At 40.7% G+C, this 17,460-nt stretch overlaps 2 protein-coding genes across 3 annotated transcripts in view; one reads left to right on the plus strand and one right to left on the minus strand.

Moving 5' to 3' along the window:
• Positions 1-17,460, minus strand: part of LOC138190738 (two pore potassium channel protein sup-9-like) — a 1,051,447-nt gene that overhangs the window by 937,445 nt on the left and 96,542 nt on the right. The window lies entirely within an intron of this gene.
• Positions 8,550-9,615, plus strand: LOC138191398 (uncharacterized). Its single transcript, XM_069138145.1, has 2 exons — positions 8,550-8,581; positions 9,156-9,615. The coding sequence occupies exons 1-2, from the start codon at positions 8,550-8,552 to the stop codon at positions 9,613-9,615; spliced, it is 492 nt and encodes a 163-aa protein (XP_068994246.1).

Below are 17,460 nucleotides of genomic sequence, written 5' to 3' on the forward strand. Positions count from 1 at the left end.
GCGATCTAGGATATCCAAAAGAAGATCATGACTGTCGGCAAAATTATGATGGCAGCGCCAAGGCCATGGAAGCGTCTGTTGGAGCTCAATTACTCAATCGCAGCAGTATTATCAAGGAGGCAGGGCTCGACATTCGAGTTGTCATCGGGGATGAAGACTGTTCAACGATAGCAGCAATACGCCGAGAGAGATCTCAGCACATTTTCAAGCTGGCCGATTCCAATCATTTGACGAAAAATTTTTCTAACGAGTTATATGCACTGCGTTCTCGTTTCTCTGAACTCGGAGGAAAAAATGTCATTAAGCATATAAAAATTTGTTTTGCGTATTGTTGCGCGCAGAACGAAGGGAAGACCGCCGATCTTGCAGCTGCATTGCGTAAATTGCCTGATCATTTTTTTGGGAACCACGAAAATTGTGGAATATGGTGCGCACGTAGTTCGGAAAAAAATGGCCAACATAGAGTGCAATTGAAAAATAGTCAATTATATGAGCAATCGATGAAACTGCTGAAGAAATATGCAGATAATGCTTCGAAATTTGCAGTACGCGCGTCCAGCCAAACTAACGAGAGTGTGAACTCAATGATGGCTCGAAAAGCACGTAAGTGCGACTGTTTTTCTTTGAGCGAATCGTGCGATTATTGCTATGCAGCTTGTGTTTGTTCTCTGAATGAAGGTGAAAAATATGTGTGATGTGAGAAAAAAGGCACAAATGACACCGGGTGTCTTCACATCAGAATTGGCGAAAAGAAGCGATGCAATACGAAAAGCTAGATCAACTCGAGAAAAATTTCCCGCTACAAAAGCTAGACGGAAGCAATTGCGCGTAGACAGGGAAAATTTACGAAAAAAACGTGAAACAGCAGGAGTGCAATATCAGTCAGGTTGTGGTTTAGAGTTTGACCCAGACATCGCTTGTACAAATTACTCTGATCCGTCCGAAAAAAAACTTTTAAAATTAATTCCCGACAACTACGAATTAATATATTTTGACCTCGAAACTTCTGGATTGTCTCACTCTTCAGACATACTGCAAATTGCAGCTAAGTCTCAGGGTTTCAGATTCTGCTCATATGTAAATCCAACCCAAGTAGTAGACGCGAGAGCATCTGCAGTTATTGGGTTGAACAATGTGGCACGGGAATTGCATTTACATGATCAAAGAGTTGATTCAATCCCCATTAAAGATGCGCTGGTTACTTTTTATGAATTCTTAAAACTATTTAAAAAACCTTGTCTACTTGTTGCTCACAAGGCCACATTTGATACAACACGTTTAGTCCTTGCTGTCAACGGTCATTCGATGACTGAAGACTTCCGATCAGTTGTCGTTGGCTTTTCAGATACGTTGCCATTATTGAAAAAAAATCATCCCGAGCGAAAGGGACCAGGAATGTTCAAGCTAGAGAAATTAGCTGAAGATATTCTAAATTTAAAGACCAACACACGTTTTCACGATGCGTTATATGACGTAGAAATACTGGAACAACTCAGCGTTGTTGCTATTGACATTGCCATTTTCTTTACAACATGCAAACGATTTATTGAAACATTAAATAATTGCATACATAACAGAAAAGTTGCGATGGCATTGCCTTATTTGCTCAATGCTCAAAAAAATGGCCAGCGCTGGTATTACGTACGACAGACTGAAAGAAGTTCAAAAAACTAGTGGAAAAAATGGAGTCGTTAATTTATTATCAGAACGAATAATCAATAAGAAGCCTCTGGTCACCGATAGTAAAAGAATATTACTGGCTCTTACTGATTTTCTTGCAAAGAACGTTAGTCAGCGTAAATTGATTTACGCGAACGAGTGATAAGCTGTAATATGCTTGTGATAGTTTGTTACATTTGTAAGATGAAAGATCTATGCCGTTATAAAGATTTTCTTCAGTTTTGGATTTGTTATTCACTGCATAATTCACTTTTCTACTCTATATTGAATATAAATCTGTGTAACAAAACATGATGTCAAATAAAAATGACTGAGAATAAAAGCATGTGATTAATTATTTCTCTTAGTGAAAAATTGTCCGTTTTTATGTATATTGTCACTGAATCTAATTGGTGAATATATATAGTAGGGTACATATAAATACATTGGGGATAGCAGTGGGCAAAGTCTCAGACTGGATGTAGTAGTGTACATGTATACACACCGCGCGCAGTCGCAGAGCGGATGCGACAGTGTACACGTATATATACACCCGACGCAGTCTTACTGCTACGCGACGCTCCCCTCTCGACCGTCGTGCCAGAAATTTCGTGATAAATGTTGAACTTTGTGTACGTTTATCAAAAACTCCTATGAGTGAAAAAGTTTGAATCTAAGACAAATAAAATTCTAATTTTTTGCTCTGTCAAATGTTAGTTTTTCATCAAATTAGCGCGGCTCAGTTAGTTGTGACAACAAAAAACGTGTGCGTTTTATTGGCCTAGTATGGGGAAGACGTGTTACCAGTACTGACTTTAACCGTGATTATCTCGTTAATCTATGAGACAATCGTGTTGAAAATTTGTAGAGATATTAACCACTACTCGAATTAAAAGTAGGAGAAATTTAAGCTCGCTTACACGGGATCAAGCTTATTAAATCCGTCACCCGGAGGACGGCGAGTGTTCGCAGCCGTATTTTTATTCAGCTGACGTCCGAACACGTCGACGCTCATCTCGAAACTGATTGTAAAAACGATGAGACTAGGGTAATAAATGCAGATTCCGGCTTCCCATAATACTTCGAGAATCGACATGACTTCGTTGTTATGACTTGTATTCCCAGCGTCTTGTGACACATAAGCAAACGAAGACGTTCCACTAACTTGTTAGCGTCGTCCCAGAAAATATAATCTGCTTTAACACTTTGTCGAGTAATCGAAGCCTGAGGTAGCAAAACACCTTTGCTCCTACGGTTCAACATCTGTAATGATGATGATGATGATGCACCTTCGCCTGATGTAGAAATATTAAGTAGCTCTGAAATTAAATGCTTGAATTTGGCACCCTGAGTGTTTTGGATAGGCTCGGTATCGCTAAAGTATTTTCTGTGAGCATTTGTTGCGAAAACGATAATCCCATATTTCTCCTCGTCGTTGGGAGTAACATGATTGCTATTTGGAATTTTTTTAAACAATAACTCCAGCAGTCCCTCAGTTTTCGGGGAGAGCGTATCTCCTATGCTAATGAAATTGTGCTCGAAGTTTATCGGTGAGTCACCAACCATCAGTCCAGCAGTAGAAAGGCTCCGTACGCCGTACACATTATCCAACTCATGCTGGCTTTGTTTATCCTTCATCATCTCGAGATAATCATTCTCCGATCTCGCGGATGTATCTGTGATAGTTTGATTTTCTCCCTTTTCTCCCATAGCTCCAAAAGAATTTTCCGGTTTAGATTCGATTTCATTCTTCTGCTCATCCTTCATTTCAGTTTCGATTTCTTCCTTCACCTCTTCTTGCAAAGGTTTCGTGCCTTGAGAAACACTGACTGATTCCTGCAACGAAGTTACCACAGGTTTAACCCTTTGAAGCATGGTGGGAACGTGGAATGATTTCTTGAATTTTTCTAATTTATTCACTTTTTTACATATTCAGATACGGTTTTTTGCACTTTTCAGTTACTTTAGTAATGAACGAACATAAAAATACAGTCTCATTAGCATAATTTTTTATAATATAAGATTTATAAATAAACAAACTAAAAAAGAAAGCGTGTGTCAGCTTCGACGCACGACTGGAGTTAACTCCTTACGAACGATAATTATGACATATATCGAATAGAAAAAGAGGGTAAATGAACGCATCTTCCAAAATGATGAGAGAAACAAACATATATCTGTAATTATTCGGATTATTTATATTACTTCAAAAATTTCCAAATTTTGAGTGCATATTCGTAATAAGTGACCGCAAAAACCCCTGAGTACCAACTTTCGTTCCCGTCAAACGACTTTTTACATTTTCGATCCGCCATATTGGATCCGTCATCTTGAATTTCCAAGTTTTGAGTGCGGATTCGTGATTAGCGACTCCGAAAACTTTCGAGTCCCAACTTTCGCTTTCGTCAAGCGACTTTTTGCGTTTTGTTCTGCCATATTGGATCCGCCATCTCGAATTTCCAACTTTTGAGTGCAGATTCGTAATTAGCGACCCCGAAAATCCCCGAGTACCAACTTTCGGTCTCGTCAAACGATTTCAGAGTTTTGGTCTGCCATCTTGAATTTTTAACTTTCGATTGCGGATTCATAATCGGCGACCCTGAAAGCCCCCGAGTACCAACTTTCACACTTGTCAAACCACTTTTTGCGTTTTGGTCCGCCATATTGAATCCGCCATCTTGAATTTCTAACTTTTGAGTGCGGATTTGTAATCAGCGACCCTGAAAACCCCCGCGTACCAACTTTCGCTCTCGTCAAACGACTTTTTGCGTTTTGGTCTGCCATATTGAATCCGCCATCTTGAATTTTCAAATTTTGACTGCGGATTCGTAATCAGCGACCCCGAAAACCCTCGAGTACAAAATTCAAGTTGATAGTAAGTAAGGAAAAATGTCTGCCGCTAAGGGTTAATACAAGTAATATAAAATATTATACAAATATAAAATATGTATATTAAATCAATTAATCAAAAATAATAAAAACACTAAATAAAAGATCTAGTTGTTCGTATTTGAAATGTATATTATTCATAAATGTAAACGATAAGCTTACCAATTAACCGCATCCATGTGTTTTTCGGATTCTTCTTCATTATCATCTAAATCAATTTCTTTCATATTTTCAAATATTTTGGCGTGATAACGTTACGTCTCATAAATTCATACGCAGGCACACAACACACACGTACAAACATACGCACACATTCAACTCTCAGACCAGAGGTAGTGAACTATACAGTGAGACTACGAAGCACCGCACAAAGAGGAGACCCCGACTATAGGATACGCTGTGTAATGTATTCGTTTGCTCGTTCAATATATATGTTTGTCTCTTTCTATAACGCCTCAAGTGTTCGTGTTACACTTGATCTTACTCCTCATATAATTTCCATACCGGGCCCTATAACTTAAATCGTTTCTTAAGGAGTAAACTCCAAAAATTACGTTTTTTTCGGAAAAATCTATGAAGAATCTATCAAAGGAACTAACTTGAAATTCAGTGAAACTGGGTTTTTAGGGTCGCTGATTACGAGTCCAAACTTCAATTTGCAAAATTCCACATGTTGGTTTCAAGATGCAGCGAAAAATTTAGGAAATTGTGGAATTTTGCTGAAAATGACACATTGGGGTTTTTTCGGGTCGCTGATTACGAATCGGAACTCAGATGTTCAAAATTCTAAATGGTGGACTCAAGATGACGGACACCAAAATTTAAATCTTCGAGAATACCCATAAAAGTTTTCTCAGGAGTTTTCGGGGTCACTGATCAAGAAAAGAATGTCAGATTCACTTAATTCAAAATGGTCGACCCAATATGGCCGATACCAACAAGTGATTCTTCGAAAATATCCATGAGATTTCGAAAATTCACTCTCTCTTGGCACAACTAAGAGCTAACGACGAGGACGTAAAGAGTTCTAGCTGCATTTTTTTTATTTTGTTTATTGAAAAAAAAATTTTTTATTACATTTTTCTGTCTGGCAAAAGGCACAGTGGTACATTGCAGGTCATATATTTCCATTTAGTCCTCGTCTCTTGTCTTCTTCGAAAATCCATAAGTGCACATTTTTCATTGATGTGTAATCAGTGACCCCGAAAACTCCCGAGTGAAAACTTTTATGGATATTCTCGAAGATCTAAATTTTGGTGTTCGCCATTTTGAATTTTGGAAATCTGAGTTCGGGCTCGTAATCAGCGACCCAAAAAACCCCCGAAGTGTCATTTTTAGCAAAATTCCACAAGTTCCTAAATTTTTCGCCACCATCTTCAATACGCAATTTTGAATTTTGTAAAACTGAGTTTAGATTTGAAATCAGCGACCCGAAAAACCCCCTTCGTGTCATTTTCAGCAAAATTCCACAATTTACCAAACTTTTCGCTACCATCTTAAATCCGCCATCTTGAATTTCGCAAATTTAATAGCGGATTCGTGATCAGTGACCCTAAAAACCCCGTAATGAGAAATTTCACGAGTTGAAGAGATACTTCATTCTTTCCTGCAGTGAGTCTTCTCGCGTTTTAGGATTCTATGCTTACAACGAATTGCATTACTTGCTTGAGCGATATGAGGCAAGACTTTTTTTTCTTACAAATTCCCTGCATGTTGACGCAACTAGCTATGCAACGATACTGATTCGTACGCTTCGATAATCGTGTATTTTATTCCTATGTTATGTTCATGAAATTGTCAAATCCCTTCCTGTATCGACCATCATCGAGCTCTCTGCCCTTGTCGATCACAATGAACCCATATTTATTACCGTTCCAGCATATCATACGCAAGTCTTTAAACTATGTGGACGACATATTTGTGCTGATTTAGTTGTTGTACGCGTGTCTCAAGTTCATTTTGTCTTGTTCAAAGAGGGCCAGCAAGTGGGTATTGTCGCGCACGAGATGCTTGGGGATTCGAACATAGGTCTGACAAAGATAGAAAGTATACGTCATGATGTCTACCCATACAGAAGTATGCGCGTATGTCGTCCTGCTTCTCGCACGTTACATCATCGCATATCATGATTGAGTTAGGTTGCGCCTCTTTCGGTACAATAATGTGCTTGTGCTCATTAAAGAAGAAGCACTCAACACCGTCGACACTTTTGAGCACCTGGCTTAGAAACCTGTATTTCGGTTAATTGAGAGATTTTGAGTAAACGTACAGGTTTTCAAATCTCAAGCCATTTGGATACATTATACGCGCAAATAATGCATTGATTTTACCACAGTTAGACGGCCAACAGAATACCGCAGGTACACTACTCGGTAACAGTTCACCATAACGGTTTTTGGCTTTGTACTTTGTTGCGTAAATTTGTCAATGTTCATCAGATACAGCATGGTCAATTGTGTTTCGAACCACATCTCGAACGTGAGTGGTTGAACTTTTTATAAATGTGTCGTTTATGAATAATTTCCATCAGTTGAAGAGCAGACATGATCGTGTACGTTTGCGATCGTCAGTGACCCTCGTAAAATTGAGCACGTGGGAACGGTTAATAGCATTATCAATAAATTTTTGATCCAGTTGCATGTTCCCGGATACCAATACTGCGGACCTAGTACAAAATTGGCTCAGACTCGCGAGAGGGAATTCTGGTATCAATCCTCTCGACGCAGCGTGCAAGGAACACGATATAGCTGATTCAAAAAATCGCGTGAATCTTGAAGCTTGAAGCACTGCAGATAAAATAGTAGTGAACCGCTTGGGCTGTAGCTAATACAATCAAGGTAATAACGAAGATAGATATGGGGTGTCGAAAACTGAAGAATGTTTTCTTGGAGAAAATCATACGCACAGCAAAAAAGTCATTGATTCTGAACCACAAAGCGGAAACAAGCATTAAGTCTGCATTGAATTTTTTTCATAGCTACTTTTGCCGGTCTCAGTACTGCGGGTGCGTTAGCAGGGGGTGCTGCGGGTATAACGAAGGCTGTAAACGATGCAAGCACGGCGAAACGCGAATTAGAGGAAAGCAAACGGCATAACAAAACAATGGAATCGATTGCATCAGGTAAGAGTTCCCATCTCAAGCCGTACAAGAAGGGTTTTGGTCTTCATCTTTCAAAAACTAAATCTGACGCTACCACGCAGAGCTCTAAAGAACTGGAAGTTGCTAAAGTTTGCGAATATCACGAAAATTCCGTACTTCCGGAATATTTTTATGCGCAATGAAATGCCCAAAAACGGACCGCGTAAAAGCGAGGCAGCTGTCGGTAATCTTAACGATAAAGATGGTCCAGCGACACACTGGATTGCATACAAGAAACGTGGCAACGATTTCGTTTATTTAGACAGTTTCGGTCAGCTTCGACCTCCGTTAGACCTCGTGAAATATCTCGGTGTTTGTAGCGTCAACTAAAACGATGAAAGATATCGTAATTACGATACTTTCGATTGCGGCCACTTGTGTCTGAAATTTCTAAGCGGTGAGCCATAAAACCGTGACACGTGATTTAATAAAGCGAATCTGACACTTGCAGTCATGGATGATTCGTTCTCGTTGAAGATATCGAGTACGTCTCCAATTCTCAAGGCGCAATATTTTCCACCTATCGAACTTGCAAGCAACGAAAATTTCACCCTTGGTCTCGTTGAATTGTTAACCTTTGACTCCATCCCCAAGATCGTCGTGGGCCACAACAAAATGAATATATCTAACAAAGTAGTCATCATATCTACTGGCCGTGACAAGATTAAGGATATTGAAAAATATGTTCAGAATGAGTTAAAAGAATACCGACATTGAAATCACTATGAAGCCGAATAATGATACGTTATGCAGCGAAATTAAACGTCACCGCGTCATACATTTTGAACCCAACAATTCTATCGGTCGGCTTCTCAGGTTTATACCCCGTGTATTGGCAGCCAACCAAACTCCCCGATCGGATATGCCTGCAGCTGTTCCCAAGGTCAACGCATTGTGAGTCGAATGTAGAATTGAAACGGGTGCCTATATCAATGAGCGCCAAGTGCACACTATTCATAAATTTTTCGCTATCCGTTCCGCGAGGATATAAGATTGTCGAAGTGCCGTCGCATGTCTTTTATCTTCCGATTACCATCAAGACCATAGATCACATACAGCTTTGGTTAATCGATCAAGACGGAGACCTGGTTAATTTTCGTGGAGAAGTTATAACTGTGAGAGTGCACGTCAAATCGTAATAAAAGATGGGTATTGTATACAGCAGATTACCCAGGAAAAGTTACATTAGTAAGTTAACATGTCCGGATGTCCCGATCAAGTCAGTCATTGATCGATTCCCGAACCGCTAACACGTCGAAACGTGGAGTTCCTTATAACTCTGGGTCTCAAGCTGATACCTTTTGGAGAAGAAATTTCCGACAAATAAATCTGCGATCCTGCTGTTTCGTTGCCGGCTACGTACCACGGAGGAAGAAATTTTGAGCGTTCAAACGCCTGTCGTCTTCGACGAATCAATCGCACACCAAGAAATACATGCTCACAAACTGTACGCATCGTCAACTTTCAGCAACAGCGATGAGATTCGAATCACCGCTCAGCATCAGGATCTATGCACACTACCAATCAAAAGTTCGCTGCATATTTCTGGAAAATTGGTCAAATCGAAAGGCACTGCAGCAGCGATCACAACCCTAGTCAATAACATCATCTGGCATTTGTTCGAAGATCTACGGTTCGAATTAAACGCTGTAGAGATTGATAAATGCAAAAACGTTGGTCTGAGTAGTCTGCTGAAGGGTTTCGCTTCGCTCCACCCTAGACAGAGTTGGCTTATGGAAAATGCTGGACGGCTCGACGTTCAAGAAACAAAAAAATTAACTCATGCCGATAGTAACTTTGATGTAGTTCTTTCTCTGAACATGATATTGGGCTTCGCTGAAGAATATCCCAAGATCATTGTTAACGCGAGGCATGAGCTGATTCTAACAGAATCAAAAAGTGATGTGAATGCCATCGTTCAAAATTAAGACGAAGACCTTAAAATCGTGATTGATCAAGTGGAATGGTTCGAACCGTATGTGAAGCTCTCGGATCAACGAAAAATCCGGCCACTGAATTTTACACAGAAAGATACGCTCGTTTCCATGAGCTTCCACAGTCGGAAGCTGTACGAACATCCTTTGCTACCGTCTACCACAAAACACGCGTGGACTATGAACACGTCCATCCAGTTGAAGAAGCCACGATTTTTCATGCTTAGTTTTCGAATAAATCGAAAAAATACCGTCATCTTGATCACTGTAACATCACTGACGTCAAGCTTATCTTGAATTCCGAGTTTTATCTGCATGGTACCTGAACTTGGACATCAGTCACAACCGTTGCGTGTTGCTGTAAGAGATGTACGCAAACCTTCAACCTACGTATTACAGCAAAGAACCTGAGTCCTTGTTAACGGAGAATGAATTTCTGCAGTACAAACCTTTGATTTTCATCGACTGTTCAAAACTAAACAAGGCTCTAAAATCTGGACCGGTTTTTATTTGTATCGAATTTGAAGCTAAAAATAACTCTCTTGCCGATACATCCGCCTATTGCTCAATCGTACACGATCGCTTAATTGAATATAATCCGCTGAGTGAGAAAATTGCTATAAAAAACAGCCTTGAAAGTGCAGACATTCGATTCAGTATATTTTACGATGGAGTTCATACTTGACGTGCAAGAATTCAAGAGACCGGATCCTCGTTCCACACCAAAAGAGTGGGCAGTTGCATCACTAAACGAAGAATATTGCTCTTCCGTCAATATTGCTCTTCCAACCACTATACGAATGGGATTGTCTACTCGCTTCATTCAAAATCAACAATTTGTGGCTGTCACGGAATTATTACGGACTATCCTGGAAAGGTGGTGATTTACCGTTTGAAAAGCTTCAGTTCGTCATGAGATGCCTGTCACTGTGTGATGCTTCACCAGTCAACAGTTAGTTACGTAAAAGAATTGGAGAAGAAAATTTGGCTGCAGAAAATTCTGTGTGAAAAAGTTACAGTTGTGGATTTGATTGATTTGGATTGTCCATTCTTGCTAAAATTGAGCAAGATGTCTGATATTACTGTGAAATGTAAGCATTATGCCTTATTACACCCACACTGCGCAACTCAAAACGTATTGTTACCTCGAAATTTTCTGCTGATACACAAACCCGATTGGTGTCTACTCAAAGGTTCTTCATTCCCATTGCTTAGCATGGTTACGATACCGTAGAATAAAAACATGTAATCATTCTTATATCAACGTTATGAATTTTGAGTGAAACTGAAATCTTAATTTGTTTCAATAAAAATCTCTTTCATCAATGTCAACCAATGAGTCAGAACCTCTTTCCCGCTAGTTAAGACGGATATTATACGTTGTGCCGAATCCTGTTGCACACAGGCCTCGCAACGTCAAGTCGGAACTCTTCGGGCCATTAGGTGAATTAATTCAGGGTTATTTCCGGTCTTTCTTACACAGCTGCAAAATCTTACAGAATTCAATGTCACACTGAAACCCGTTGGCACAGGCCTCTCGACGTCAAATCGAAACTCGTCGGACAAATTGTTTTTCAGCCTGAAATTCGTTCAAAGTCAAAGCAGGTCCTGCTCACGGCTCCAGAACCTTCCAGAATTCAATGTTGCACCGAAATACGTTGACCACAGGCCTCTCGATGTCAAGTTGAAACTAGTCTGACGAATTGTTTATCAGCCTCAGATTTCGAGAATACGTTGTACCTCTCCTGGAAACCACTTGATAGCCGGAGAATCTTCCCAAAGCTGAATCACGATGAAGAAACCTTGGAAACCCTCTGGAAGCTCAACTTGACACGTGCAAGGATTTGAGGTTGAACGTCTAAGGGTTCGCGATCGCGCCCGGTGTTGCAGTTTCTCGATCCCACTCGATGAGCATATCAAGGTACAGCGCAATTTATCCGATGAGGGTAAGAACTATGGCAACAAAACCGTGATTTGGAGGACTTTTTTCACCCACAAAAAGCGCCTTTCATCCCACGAGGACTAATGGTCATTTTGAAGATTTTTCACTGAAGATCAATAATCAGAGGAGAGAAATATCGGTAACGTAGAGCGCAGTGAGGGTGGGAGACGGTAAGGAAGAGCGCGGTTTGTATGACGAGAGTGGGGATAACCTTCAAGGATTTGCTTCGAGGTGAGCTTTGCCGGTAAAGTTGGGATTTGTATCCCAAAATCCCCTTGCTATACTCTTAGAAAGCTTCATATGTAGTTATTAACATATTAATAATATTTGTGTAATTTTTGATAAAAATCTGAGGATTTCAGGTGGTTTAAAAAAGGTCAAAATGATTTCAGAGGATCAAGTAAGATTTTTGAGAATTTTAAACGCATTTCAACACACATATGGTATACTTTCAGAGTTTCAAAATAATATAAAAGACACACAGTATCGAAAATTTTAAATCAGTTTATGAGATTTTTATTCATAATAGTTCAGAATTACAGGACAAAAGTACTTATTTGTTTGAATCACTAGAGTTGAAGAGCTATGATTATTTTCCACAAGCTTTTGAGGACTAAAGGTTCATATTTTTGAATTTTCTGAAATTCCTGCACGTCCGGAAAGAACCGATGCGAAATAAAATGTCATGCGGTGAAAAATGCTCATTATCCGCTTTGAGCTTCGTTTATTTTTCCTAGTCCCATGCTGTTTTTTGTGAAATATGGAAGTGGATAAAAAATCTGTTTGAATAATTTGAAAAGTATTACATTAAGTTGTTTCTTCGTTTCATAACTATTCTTCATTTTCATTGATTTTTCTCAATCTCCAATCTTGGTTTGTACATTGTAGATATATTCCCTTTGTCACGAATGAACTAACGACTATTACATTTGAATGAATTGAAATTAAGGTAATAAAAGGGTTTTGTACAGAATTTGAAAATTATTGTGAAAGCATACTACGGAAAAACTGACGGCAAAATCTTACATACCTACTTCTGAATTTCGACGACTCACAAGCTGTGCAATCATACAGCAGTTCCCAATTTTCCAAATGTTTGAATTGGAATCATTTTAAAGACCGCAATGATGTACAATATTCTGAAAAGATTCGACGCACACATTTGGGCCCCTGGCATACCTGCTTCTCATTTGAAATTCATCATTCATATACATATAGATAGGATAGCAGTAGTGTATATACGAGAGTTCTGGACCACACAATGGCGGCGCTCCCCCCTAGGTCCTCCCTAGCTCCCCCAACTGAATCCGCGGCGGCTATTTTCATAGGATTTGACACACACAGGCACACACGCACGTACGCACGCACACACACACACGCAAAATAATTCCTGTCGAGACTTGCTTTCCGCTGAACGTCATAAACGTAGGTATTCGGGGCAAGGGGTCTGAGCCACGATTTTTTATACCTGCGCCGCCCACTACCTGCTTGTCGTTGACGGATTTCGATTACATGCTTGGGAAACTATACATTGCTACTCTATTCACAGCATTTGCGCAGATTTTCATACTCAGGTGGGCATCCGTCGTAGGCGGCGGTGGGTTCGCGGAGAGGGCGAGGGGGAGACGGTGGAAACCTGATTCCTGTCGAGACTTGTTTGGCGCCGGAAAGCCGCGCATAAGTCGGATAAGATAAAAACCTGGTAGATCTATTGAAAAAATTCCAGGAAACGACCCCTGTAGGAAGGTTCAAAATGGCGTTTTAAATGGTTTTAACAATTTTTTTATTTAACATCAATTACATTTAGTTTTCTTATAGAAGATATACAAGGCCGGTTCTGCGTAGAAACACCTTCTTTACCGACCAAGCCGACCAATCCGCCTATACATGCATCCCAGACGCAAACCCTTGAAAGTTACCCCCCACTCCTGTAAGATAAAATGTGCTCTGCCGACCGTTCGTCGGTAAGAAAATCTCCCAAATGACCATGATTGTCGGTAAAAAATCCTCCAAATGACCATGATTGTCGGTGAAAAATCCTCCGAATGACCATGATCGTCGCTAAAAAATGCCTGGAATTGCCGTGGTGTTACCCCTTGTGGGATAAGTTGTGCTCTTTGTCGGTGAAGAAGATCATGCTCATCGAGCGGGATTGATAACTGCATTACCGAGCGCACTCCGTGAATCCTCAGGCGTTCGAGCGGACCCCGTGGATCCTCGAACGTTCGAGCGGGAATCCTGGCGTGTGTCAGGTTTTGAGAGCTTCCAGAAGGTTCGAGAAGATTTTCACGGCCTTGAACGAATCTAGACTGACAAACAATTCGTCCGACGTGATTCGAATCGACGGTGAGCGGCATGCGGTCAAAGGATTTCGGTGCGACGTTGAATTTTAGACAAACAATTCTCGGAATCGTCCGACGAAAACAATACTCGGAATCGTCCGACGAGTTTCGACTTGACGGCGAGCGGCCTGCGGACAACTGATTGCGGTGCGACGTCGAATTCTGGAGGGTTCTGAAATTTGTGTGTGGCTGCTTCGACCCTGAACGAATGTAGGTTGACAAACAATGCGTTCGTCAAGTTTCGACTTGACGGCGAGCGGTCCAGGACCGTGAGAAAGAGCTTCTTTGACCCTGAAAGATTCTCGATATCGTCCGACGAAAACAATACTCGGAATCGTCCGACGAGTTTCGACTTGACGGCGAGCGGCCTGCGGACAACGGATTGCGGTGCGACGTCGAATTCTGGAAGGTTCTAACGTACAATCGAAGACACATCATTTCGGTAGCTTCTAGAAGTTTTTCAAGGATTCTGTGTGCCTGGTGGGATGAAAACGGTTATAAAAGGTTGAAATTCAGGTCCGAAAGACAGTCTTGCACCTTCAGCTCTCATGAAGAGAACTCCAAATAAAGCAGAACTAAATCTTCTTCTTGCAAATGAGAAGTGCTTTGGAACAACAACGTGAATTGAAGAAACGACTAGAACTGCTCATCAAGAATATTGGAGAAGCAAAACATCTGCTGAAAATCAGATCTGACCTCAATCAACTCACAAGAGATTTTGAGCACATACAACTCGACAGTAACGATCATGGACTTTTTGAAATTGAACGGAGTCGCTCGCCTGGAGACATTTCTGCCCTTGAAAAAGCTTTCGGACCTCGAAGTACACTTCGAATACCGAGTCAGTGGCGTTCGTCGGGTTAAAACGGAATTTGGTGATAAAATCGTTCTGGACTTGGAGGACTCTTTCACGATTTTTCTACCGAACCGACTGACCAAGGCCCTCCAAGGAGATGAAGATTCCTTCCAGAAGGTGACGACAGCCAGTAAGGAGATACGTTTGCATCTACGCTATCTTGGCGGACCGTACGGTCAACTTGAATTCGTATACGTATAATCTGAGTTTCACATTCAAATATCCAGTGTCCTGCGGATGTCTTACGTTCAATGAACAGAAGAAAAAAAAAAAAGATTGGAATTATGAATATTTTTTCATTTATCGCCTTACCATCTTGTATACCTTCAGTCCTACGTACGTTTTGTACCTTGTAATTGCATCTAGAAATAAGTCTTGAAATACAAGAAAATGCTACTTCGAACACTACTAAGCAACGATGGAGGGTTTCGAGCTGCGTTTGCGTCTTGTCACTGTAATGTGAACTCTACGATAAATTTTGGACGGGTTCAGACAAGACCAGAGTGCAAGGTCGACCGATAGCTGCAGTAGTATACATTCAGAGCCAAGAATCTGCGGTGTTGGGTTACTATCACTCTAGGAATGCAAAACATAACTCGGTTTGGGTACAGCTCGGTCAAAGATGGAGAGCAAGGTTGAATCTTACATAAGCTTTGCATTAAAAAAAATTCTCTCTTAAGAGCTAAGGTGAAGGTGAAGGTGTAAAATTATTTCATGAATATTCTTTGAAAAACAGTTTTATTGAGTACAATTTTTAGGATACAGTTGGCAATTACTTCACAACGATAGTACAATAATTCCATTTAACAGTATCATAACCAGGATGATATATTCGCCAGGAATGCGGGACCGTTCTTGTAGACGCTTCTGCGCAGTAACACAAATCGTACACCCTCGCCATCCGAACAGTATGATGATTTCGTAGCCAATTTTGAAGTATCAAAACGTTTTGTGCTGCACAGATTGCGTTGGGTATCGTATGAACGTCGCATCTTAGAGACACAGCTGAAGTTTTTTGCATGGTTTGAAGCGACGGACAGTCAAAGTCCAGCATATCGATGATTTCAACTTCCGGGACAATTTTGAGCAACCAATCTTGTTTTTCTTCTCCTTTTACGTACACGGTTTCAGCTTTGCACAGCCTGTCTTCAATGGTCCATTCAACTTCCTCAAACGGTATGGTTCCAGAGCTCCAAGGTAAACCGCGAAAATCGCGTTCAAACCAAGAATTTTGGTTTTGTATTTGACGTCCAGACAATCCCATTCGTAAGGTGGCTTGAAGAAAACCATTGATGGAGATGCTTCCAAGTAGATTGAAATTATAGCCAATTCTTTCAATGTGAAGGTATTGTTGAAAGGTCTACGAAAGCCTTGTGTGTCAACGATAAGCTCCAACTTTGAACAGTGCGAGATGGTGGGAACGGGTCAGCTTTTATACCAACTTTTTCACTCCACCACTGAGCGTGTTGTTTTCGACAATACGATCGTGAACAATCAAGCAATACGCCGATGTTTCAGCGGGAAAGTTGGCTTTAGCTTCACATTCAAGACGGATGTCGACAGGTCCGTACTTCAAAGATTCGTTTTGTTTTGAACAGTCGATAACAAATAAGGGGCCGTCTCGGAGGAATTTACTCTTCGTCAACAGAGGCTCGGGTTCTTTGCCGTGATAGGTGGCTTGAAAGAGAAACATTTACCAGCCAAAGAACTGTTTTATTCAAAATTGAATAACCGGAATATATCAGACGATGATTACGCACACGCGTGCGACGTATGGCGAACTTTTAACGTCCAAACTATGGCAGAGTATTCGGATTTGTATTTACAGACAGACGTGTTTTTACTGGCTGACGTTTTTCAAAATTTTCGACAGAATTGTTGGACGACGTACAAACTGGACCCATTACATTACTACACAGCGCCCGGTCTGTCGTTTGATGCAATGTTAAAATGTACAGGCATCGAACTCGAGCTTCTCACCGACATAGACATGGTTATGTTTATCGAAAAGGGTATTCGAGGTGATGTGTCACAGTGTTCGAACAGATACGCAAAGGCCAACAATAGATATATGGGAGAGGAATTCGATTCTGAGGTCGAAGAATCTTATCTCATGTACTTTGAGGTTAATAATTTGCACGGTGCTGCTATGAGCTTTGCTCTGCCGTACAGTTCCTTCGAATGGGTATCAGACTTCAGACTATGCGACGTTCTTACTATCTCGGACGATGCAGAGTTTGGTCACATGCTGGAGGTAGATTTGGAATATCCTGCGGAACTGCATGAAACTCATAAAGATTTACCATTGTGTCCGAAGCACTATGTACCTCGAATTTCGAACAATAAACAGCCAAAATTGACGCCCACGTTATTTTCCAAGACAAACTACGTTGTTTACTACAGCGTTTCGAAACAATGCTAACAATTAGGCTTAAAAGTACTCAAAATTCACAGAGTTCTCAGATTCAAGCAAACCCCGTGGCTCAAAAAATTTATAAATTTGAATAGCGATTTGCGGAAAAAATCTGACAACGAATTCGAGAAAAATTTTTACAAACTGATGAACAACGCAGTTTTTGGCAAAACAATGGAAAACGTGCGAAAGTACAAAGATGTTCGATTGATCACCGAATGGGATGGACGGTACGGTGCTAGAGCTACCATGGCCAAGCCTAATTTTCACAGCTGCACCGTTTTCG

This window comes from Neodiprion pinetum, chromosome 1, assembly GCF_021155775.2.
Source record: "Neodiprion pinetum isolate iyNeoPine1 chromosome 1, iyNeoPine1.2, whole genome shotgun sequence".
NCBI lineage: Eukaryota > Metazoa > Arthropoda > Insecta > Hymenoptera > Diprionidae > Neodiprion > Neodiprion pinetum.